Here is an 8667-nt window from a genome sequence, read left to right on the forward strand (position 1 = left end):
CCCCTCCCCCACACCCCTCACTCACCCACACAGAGGACGACTCTTCCTGATTTCAAAAAACTGAGTTCCTGTGTGGTTGTATCTGACACAGAGGTTAAAGTTGACTCCACTGCTCAGGAAGGTCAAAAGGTCAAAAGGTCAGAAGTTCAAAGTTAACTTTTTGGCTGACTGGCCGAGCAGCTGGTGACAAATTTTACATGATCAGTTTCAGGGGTCTGAGTCCTGTGAGGGAGTCTCAGGGTCAAGGATACTGCAGAGCCTTCATGTAGTTCTGGACGGCCACCAGCCAATCAGGGACGGACATGGACGGTCTGAAGGTGGGGACAGAAGGAACGGGATGCTGAAGACAAAAAAAGTATTATTACCATACAACACTTCCAGCCAAGATTTTCCTGACGTTCCTCCAGGTTTCATCTCTGCTGGAAAGAAGAAGAAAAAAAAAACTGCAGCTCTGACACTCCATCCTGTGATAGAACACACACACACACACACACTATAATGACTTTATCTGAGTCACACACACACACACACACGTCCGTCAGACAGGAAGTTCGATCCTCAACCCACAGTAGTTTCCTGGGTTGTTTTATTTACAGCAGGAGTCGAGGAGAAGCCGATGAAAGAACAAAGATGGCCGCCACACATTTGATCAAACTGAGTGGAGTAAAAGTCAACGTCGTCCCTCCTCAGGTTCAGGTTTTATCTTTTTATTCTTCTCTTTCCTCCCCCTCTCCTCTCCTCTCCTCCCCTCTCCTCTCCCCTCCTCTCTTCCCCTCTCCTCCCCTCCCCTCCCCTCTCCTCTCCTCCCCTCCCCTCCCCTCTCCTCTCCTCCCCCCCCCTCTCCTCCCCTCTCCTCTCCTCTCCTCTCCTCCCCTCCCCTCTCCTCCCCTCCCCTCTCCTCCCCTCTCTTCCCCCCCCCTCCCCTCTCCTCTCCTCTCTTCCCCTCTCCTCCCCTCTCCTCCCCCCCCCCCTCCCCTCCCCCCCTCTCCTCCCCCCCCCTCTCCTCCCCTCCCCTCTCCTCCCCTCTCCTCTCTTCCCCTCTCCTCTCCTCTCTTCCCCTCCCCTCTCCTCTCCTCCCCTCTCCTCCCCTCTCCTCTCTTCCCCTCTCCTCTCCTCTCTTCCCCTCCCCCCTCCTCCCCCCCCCCCCCTCCCCCTCCCCTCTCCTCTCTTCCCCTCCTCTCCTCTCCTCTCTTCCCCTCTCCTCTCCTCTCCTCCCCTCTCTTCCCCTCCCCTCTCCTCTCCTCTCGTCTCCTCTGTAACCTCAAACCTCCTCTTTGTTCTGTGGCGCCTCCTCCTGATCTCCTACGACTGAAACCAGTTCAGGTTTCGAACATGAAAGAGAACAGCAGTTCTGTTCCTGTTGTACACAGTGGGACAGTGGATGAAGGGTCAGCCTTGTGACTACAGGGTTGAGCGTTGGAAACCATACACCCATGAACACCCACTGCCCAGGGCAGTAAATCCACTGTTTCTGCCCCACGGAGGGCTTCACTTCAGACCAGGAAAGAATGAAGTTTGATCTCCTTCATCAGCTGACGGAGAACCAACACCATGTGGAACCATGTGGAACCATGAGAACTGAGTACCAGCTCAGTGGACAGAAACAGTGGTCCTTGAAATATGTGACACACACACACACACACAGGTGCAGTTGCTACAACAGTACTGATCTCTAAACTGACACCTGGTGTCCATGGTGTCCCTGGTGTCCCTGGTGTCCATGGTGTCCCTGGTCCTCCACTGTTTGTTTACAACAGTTTCCAGGCACAGACTTCCACAGTAACACTGTGTACTTCCATGTGTATTTAAAACACACATATACTCTATTATACTGCAGTACAGGCACCATGGTAGGAACCAGAAAACACAACTATTTGTCTGAAGTCACATGGTCCACATGTTCCAAGTCCGTGTGGAGGACAAACAAAGGGGAGTCGCTGTGTTAGTGTTAGCGCTGATGCTATTTAAGAACGTGCTGCACCATGGGCAGCATCTGTGACACCCTGTTATTGTCTGTGTCCTCCCCCACAGAGAGGGTGAGGAGTGGGGGAGGGAGCCACCTGTGACCACAGCACAAACTTCCCTAAAACAGGAGTCATCAGTTATTCATCGGTACCCCCCCCCCAAAGAGCCGTGTGTTGTCAGCAGCGTGGGTCAACAGTTGGACACCTACCCTGGGCAGGTACGCGGTGTTTCGTATCCTGTCCACCATCTCCTGACCCTCTGGATGGACGGCTGCTACGTGGGACCACATCCTCTCCCAGGTGATGCTCTCAATGGGGAAACCTCCACGGTTGACGTAGAACAGAACTCCTCCGTCCTTCTCCTCCTCCTCCCCTGGGGGGCGGGGGCTGTTATTCAGGGGTGAGGCATCGTCCTGGGTGCTGCAGCGGAGGAGGCAGTGGGCGCTGGTGCTCTTGGACCGGCCATGTCTGCTCAGTTTGGCCGTGGAGCTGCCAGTGCGGCTGGGGGAGGTGGGTCCAGTCATCGGTACCAGAGGGAGGTTTAGCTACAACAACCTCTCTTCCTCTGGTCGTCGGACCTTTGACAACAAACCTGCTGAAGAAGCAGAGTTATCGTTATGATTTTAGACTTTTGTAACGTACATTACCAAAAGGAAACATCTATTTTTATATGAATGTTTTCATGCCAGTGAATCAACCAATACAAGAACACTTGGAGTTCAATACTCCTTAGGTCTAACATTTGAACAACTAACATTAAATGTTGCTAATGATGCCAACAATACTTAAGTTTGACATTCAAATGTCTTTGCTTAAAATAATAACAATATCATATAATGGTTTATAAACGATGCCTTAAAAACTAGCATGACATTTTTTTAAAAATACACACACACATAAAACGGTTCATTTGAATCAGAAACGTCGGGTAAATTTAAAATGGGTTAATTTACTGAAAACGAGGGTTTTTTGATTTTCCCACTACTGTTTATCTGTTTTGTAGCGTTTATCTTCCACACCGTTATCATACTTTCTGCATTTAAACAAAACGCACCATGTTTCCAGCGACGGACAGAAGCCACAGAAGATCCACTTCAAGCGGCGTCGGTGCCGGAGAAGAGACGGAGAGAGCCGGGAAGTCTCATTCATAACACAGCGTCGGTGGCCACCTCGGGCCGGAGAACCCAGTTTTTGGTTCAAGCCTTTAGAACTTCACCTCTTCTCTGTCTGCCACTGTCAAGTTGGACGAAAGCAATGGATACTTGCACCGGAAAATTAAATGTTCCCCGTGAAAATAAAAGCATGGCCTTATTTCAAAGACTGTAAAACGATTCAAATTAATGGAAATAAAGTCGGGACAGTTTGTTTACTGTTTTATTGTCAGGTCCGAGTAAACTAAGAAGGGACGATCACGATGTCTTGGCGAAAACCAAGAAGGTTGAAGCTTTTATTCTGTAGCAAAACATCTACCGGAAAATGGTGACATCGTCTTGTTGTTGTACTCCCGGTGTCAAAATACAGCAGCGAGCCGTCGCCTCCCAATACAGCAGTCCGATGAAAGAGCCTCGTTTTGGGGCAGCTGCCTTTGAGCCGCCGATGTATCAGCTAACTCCTCGGAGTCGTCACCTTCTTTGTCATCTTTATCTTTACCCAAACACGTTCAGTTTCTGCTTTACATGATTTAATCAAGATGAGGGCGCTAGCCTCTGTCCCCCAGTTCACCAACACTGAGGTCGGGTTGCTATTGGTCCAGCCAACAAAGAGAGGCGGGTCGTACAGCAGGCGCTACCATATTTGGAAAAGGCGGCGCTCTCTGATTGGTTTATTTCGATGGACCGAGGAGCCAACAAGTGATCTATATCTCTGCAACAAATGAGATCCTCAGCTGCTGAAACTGTTGATTTTTTTAGGGGTACATTTTGTACAATTTTGATCAGTTTGTGGCACAAAATAACCAAATACAACAAAAACAAAACAAAAAATTAAATTTCAAACCGAATAATGTAATAAAAACTCTTTGTGAATTGAATTTAATGTTTGTGTTTTGTTCTTGGTCGTTTACCGCCTCGTCTATACAACACCACGTGTGGGAAAATAACATTATGCTAAATTAATAAAGAATATGTATTAACCTCTTTTTATTTTGTCTGTTACTCACCGGTAAACATTGTATGCACATAAACAAATCGAGAGAGGTTTGGTCGAGTGTCATCGAGGATGACAAAGAAAAACATCCTTAAAAAGTAAAAGTATTTGCCTTCTTGTAGGTGTGTAAATTAAGAAACTGTCTGAGCTGTATTTATTGATCTGGAAAAATTACAAACCACCACCTAAAGCTGTGTTTTTATTTTTACAGTGACCACTAGACGGAGATAGAGCTCCCTCTTGTGGCTTCATGGACAAAAAGTTATTTGATAGGTTGGCGCAGCTGCTGAAATAAAGGTTTAGAATCAGGAACAAAATCTAGACTAAAACTCATTTTAGCTCAGAAGTCACGGAGATTTTTTAAGCCGAGCAAAAGAGAGGAATAAAAAAAAAACTAACTAAAGTTAGCTAAATGTTAGCCCAACATGAAAGAAAAGGGTAAACCAGAAACCACAAAAAGCAGGAGACGATTTATTCTAGGGAAAAAAACCCTTGTTGTTGCTAGTTGCTTGACAGTAGACAGCTCACAGCCAGCACATACATCAATAAACTATTTTTTATTAACTTAAACTTAGTAAGAAATGAAAACTTCACAGAAATATAAACAAAAATATGAAATATAATGTTTTTTAGCGTCCAAAAATCCAGTCAAAGTAAACGTGTTCACACAGAACACATCTGCACCGTGGCTAGCTACAGTATCGTCTTAGTTCTACAGTAGGTTAATATTAGCGTAGAGGGCGCTCTGGACTCCTGCGGAGGCTCTGGTCGCAGCTGAGGAAACGTTGACTGTGCTGTAGGTCACTGAAGAATCACAGCCGCGGACCTACAGGGAAAGTGAACTTCAATGTTAGCGTTGACATCATTATCACCATTAGAGAACAGAAGAGTGTCATCTGTCAATCACATACATCTGAGATGTGGCCCACATTTAGTGTACAGGACGTGTCCCATATTTCAGCTAAATCTTGGCCAGGTTTGATGTGTACGTTGTTACCTGTTCCACATTAGCATTAGCATTACCAACGTAGGACCAGAAAAGAAACAGCTTTGATTATAGGTGACTGGGACGTGGCCCATGTTTTGTAGACCAGATGAGAGCCACTCAAGGCCCATATTTCAGGGTTTTTTTTTTTTACATTTTTGCGGGTTGTTGTGTCTGGGGTGGATATGACTGTAAATGAAAACTCACTGGTCTGTTACCACAGCTGGGAAGACTGATGGAGGAGTAGTACACGCCCTCTTGTGGCTCGGCCTACACAGACAGAACACAGAAAACAGGAAGTTCTTAGACCAGACCTAGATCTTTTTGATTCCATGGACATGTGGTGGTACAGATTAGGCACCAAAGCATATGGTATATGGGTCAAATGGGGGTGTGGTACATACAGTAGGCTACATTCTGGCCCATATTTGAGCCAGGCACGTTTTGACTCACGGTCAAATATAGGCCTTAGAGTTCAACTGGACCTCGGTCAGACTTTAAAGCAATGTGACCCACGCGTGGACCGTTTCTGTTGAATTATTTTGACTCAAACTGGACCAAGTCATGGTCAGCTGGCCCAGCAATGTTGGCCAGATTAATAATTGTCATATTTGGGTCAGATGCTGTAAATGGACTGGTGACTTATCTATAGTGCCAGCTCCCTGGACCATGTCTGAGGGAAAGGGCAGTTGTTTTTAGACCAGTATGTTCTTGCCCCAAACATGGCCAAAAAGTGGGCTACAACTTCTGAACTCTCACCTGCGTCACTACCGTGTGAGTTTTCTTTACTGTTTGGAGGAAGAAGAAAAAAAAACATCAGAGAGTTCAAAAGTCAAGTTACCAAGTAGAAACTGGTAAAAATATTTGGTACTTCACACCTTGTCTTTTCTTCCAGACGACCAGAACCACAGCAGGGACTGAGAGAACAGTTAGACTCACAACAGCCAGAACCAGAATCCACACTGGCTGCTGCCACCAAGCTGCAAACACAGGAACTACACTTCAGAGACAGTGAGGTGAAAAAAACGAAATAAAAGATTTGGACAAACAGCAACGGAATGTTTAATCGAAAGAAGACAAGTAAAACAATACCTGATGTTGTTTCCTTAGTGTTTTTGTTCTTTTTTCCCACTTTGAAGAAAAAAAAAAGAAAAAGAAAACATAAAACAAATCCAGGCCGATACGATGTTGGAGGAACTTCCTGTCTTTTGTTTAGGTTTTCTCACCTGAGGGCCGTTTGATGAAGACCATCTCTTCGTCATTCACCTTCACTAAACATTTCCACAATTCTTTGTCTGGAGTGTTCTTAAAATGAGTGCTTTTAAAAGTCACCTCGGTCCAACATTCACCATTTGATGTTTTTAACTCCTCGTTGTCTTTATCCACTCCTCTCCATGACGGAGAATGACTGAGCCGACAGTGTTCACCTGTGACCACAGAACAAGTCAAGATCACGACGTCCTCCACCGTCTGCTCCGTGACTACAGAAAAATGTGAGAAGAAAAAAGAAGAATCCTGTGAGGACACTGGAAAGAACCACAACAAACAGGAACAAAAACATTGATTGAAAACCAGGTTTCGTCTGTGAGCACTAAAAATATTTGTGTGATATTTATTGTTTTGTTTGAAAGCCACAGCCCTAGACTGTACACCATCCCCCCAGTGTAGCTGTCGTCCCAGTGTGATCCTAGTCTCAGACTCTGTTCCATCTGAACATCAGTTCCTAACTCTGGAACAGAGGGATCTACATTTGGAATCACTAGAGAAGAAAGAAAAGAACAAGAACATGAACCAACACCAGGAATATTGGACTGGGAGTTGGGGAGAAAAAAAAAAACTGATCAATGACTGAGGAGATTGATATATCGATATATTCCTACAGGCCTAAAAGACGTTAGTATTAATAATATAAAACATAGAGCACAAATTACACAGATGAGAACCAAAGGCCAGCCTTCAGTGCTACAGTCTGAAGGAGTTAGCGACTTTTGTAGCCCCTTCAGAGGAAGTGTGTACGAGCGCAGCTCTGTGCTCTGTGTTTCTATTTTTTGACTTCCTGTCACAGTTAAAGGAGTTTGAAGAGAGTTGTCCCATTCCTCCACCAGCAGAGGTGGACTCACTGTTGACGACAAACAGTCGGATCACATAATCATTCTGAGGATTTCGTCTGCAGCCGTAACGACCCACGTCACCCTCTCTGACCTCCTTCATGACCAGAGAACAGTTCTTTGATAAAGAATATTTGTTTTTGTCAATAACATCTCCAGATGTAACCAGGTTCACAGTCCGCTGGTTCTCATAGGCTGAGAAGAGCCAGCTGATTGAAGTACAGTCTGGTGGAGTGTGGTCTGTCGTATGTTTACACGGCAGGAAGACTTCATCTCCAGCTCTGTTCAGCTGGTTAGAGTCCGGGCTTCCTAGTTCTGTGAAGGAAACAGGTGAGGAGGTCAAATGAGGTCAAACTGACAGTTGGTCTGACAGACAGTCTTCATCATCTGGACCTCACCTGTGAGCTGAAGAACCAGAACCACAGAGAAAACTGTTTTCATCTGCACACGTCCAGCCATGTTGTTCTTCTTCTCTTTTCTACTTCCTCTTTCTTCTATCACTGACGGAGGCTTTTCTCTCTCTCCTAATGGGAGCGTTGCTGACGTGTAGACGAGAAGTGGCCCTCCTGTCACAAGTGAAGAAATGAGTCAGTGACAAATGAAATCAGCAGAAGGAGAAGTGTTAAAAAAAAGTGGGTTTTTTTCCTTGTTGCTAAATTCACCATTTCCTTAAAATTGCAAAAGAGAAATGTTGTCACTTGGTGAAGTACTTGTGGCTTTATTTATTAGGTAAAAGTCAAAAACATACCAACCAGATACAAAATGAATTAAGAAAAGTGAATTTGACAGTTGAATTTGGACAAAAAGACCAGAAAACAAAAAAGTAAAAAAAAAACAAATAAAAAAACGAAGGAGGACGGGGGAGAGTGGGGGAGAAAATAACCAAAAGACACGGCATAAAGTTCCAGATAAAAAACAAAACAATTAAATGAATGAAAAGATCTCTCATCAACACCCCCTAGTGGAGGTGTTTGCTGAAGTCGTTCATGTTTTATGATTTTTTTTTTTTTTGAACAAAGACAATTCCAGAACATTCATGAAGAAGAAGAGCAGCTGCTGTAACTGAATGACAGTGAGTCTTCTGGCCACCGTCCAATCACAGGAGGCGACGATTTCAGTGACTGACGTTATCAACTTCATCATTGTCATCTGTCTTTATCATCATCTCCACCTGGAACATGAATGAATCAGCATCAAACCTCGCTGAAACCACCACCACCAACCACCAAACCGCCCGTGGTCACGGCCGCAGCACCACTGTTTCCTGGAGGAGGTGCTGCTGTTTGTTAGCAGTTTGTTAGCAGTTTGTTAGCAGTTTGTTAGCAGTTTGTTAGCAGTTTGTTAGCAGTTTGTTAGCAGTTTGTTAGCAGTTTGTTAGCAGTTTGTTAGCAGGTTGTTAGCAGGTTGTTATCAGGTTGTTAGCAGATTGTTATCAGTTTGTTATCAGTTTGTTATCAGTTTGTTA

The 8667-nt window shown here is 45.1% G+C and overlaps 3 protein-coding genes across 3 annotated transcripts in view; all 3 read right to left on the bottom strand.

The window, feature by feature from the left end:
- Nucleotides 1-3746, bottom strand: part of vash2 (vasohibin 2) — a 9990-nt gene extending 6244 nt beyond the window's left edge. The window contains 4 exon segments of the mRNA XM_025056818.1: nt 3-82; nt 252-340; nt 2174-2559; nt 3019-3746. Coding sequence (XP_024912586.1) covers nt 3-82; nt 252-340; nt 2174-2488 — 484 coding nt within the window. The 5' untranslated portion in view covers nt 2489-2559; nt 3019-3746.
- Nucleotides 3747-4561: 815 nt separating this feature from the next.
- Nucleotides 4562-7801, bottom strand: LOC103381300 (uncharacterized). Its single transcript, XM_017033457.2, has 8 exons — nt 7601-7801; nt 7215-7517; nt 6321-6575; nt 6187-6225; nt 5973-6074; nt 5854-5882; nt 5302-5364; nt 4562-4935 (listed from the first exon to the last, which is right to left on the bottom strand). The coding sequence occupies exons 1-8, from the start codon at nt 7659-7661 to the stop codon at nt 4822-4824; spliced, it is 966 nt and encodes a 321-aa protein (XP_016888946.1). The 5' UTR covers nt 7662-7801; the 3' UTR covers nt 4562-4821.
- A 90-nt stretch (nt 7802-7891) lies between these two features.
- LOC112487199 (uncharacterized) overlaps nt 7892-8667 on the bottom strand; it is a 4241-nt gene continuing 3465 nt past the window's right edge. The window contains exon 6 of the mRNA XM_025056792.1: nt 7892-8373. Within this exon, the coding sequence (XP_024912560.1) occupies nt 8317-8373 (57 nt within the window). The 3' untranslated portion in view covers nt 7892-8316. The remainder of the gene's footprint in view (nt 8374-8667) is intronic.

Source organism: Cynoglossus semilaevis, chromosome 7 (assembly GCF_000523025.1).
Source record: "Cynoglossus semilaevis isolate Cse_v1.0 chromosome 7, Cse_v1.0, whole genome shotgun sequence".
NCBI classification, from domain to species: domain Eukaryota; kingdom Metazoa; phylum Chordata; class Actinopteri; order Pleuronectiformes; family Cynoglossidae; genus Cynoglossus; species Cynoglossus semilaevis.

Excerpts from the sequence above, each read along its gene's own strand:
- LOC103381300 (XM_017033457.2), bottom strand. The coding sequence starts at position 7,661 with ATGGCTGGACGTGTGCAGATGAAAACAGTTTTCTCTGTGGTTCTGGTT. Across the intron at positions 6,226-6,320 it reads CTTCATCAAACGGCCCTCAG|TGGGAAAAAAGAACAAAAAC; the intron begins GTGAGAAAACCT and ends TTTTCTTCAAAG. Across the intron at positions 4,936-5,301 it reads CCAGCTGTGGTAACAGACCA|GTCCGCGGCTGTGATTCTTC; the intron begins GTGAGTTTTCAT and ends CTTTCCCTGTAG.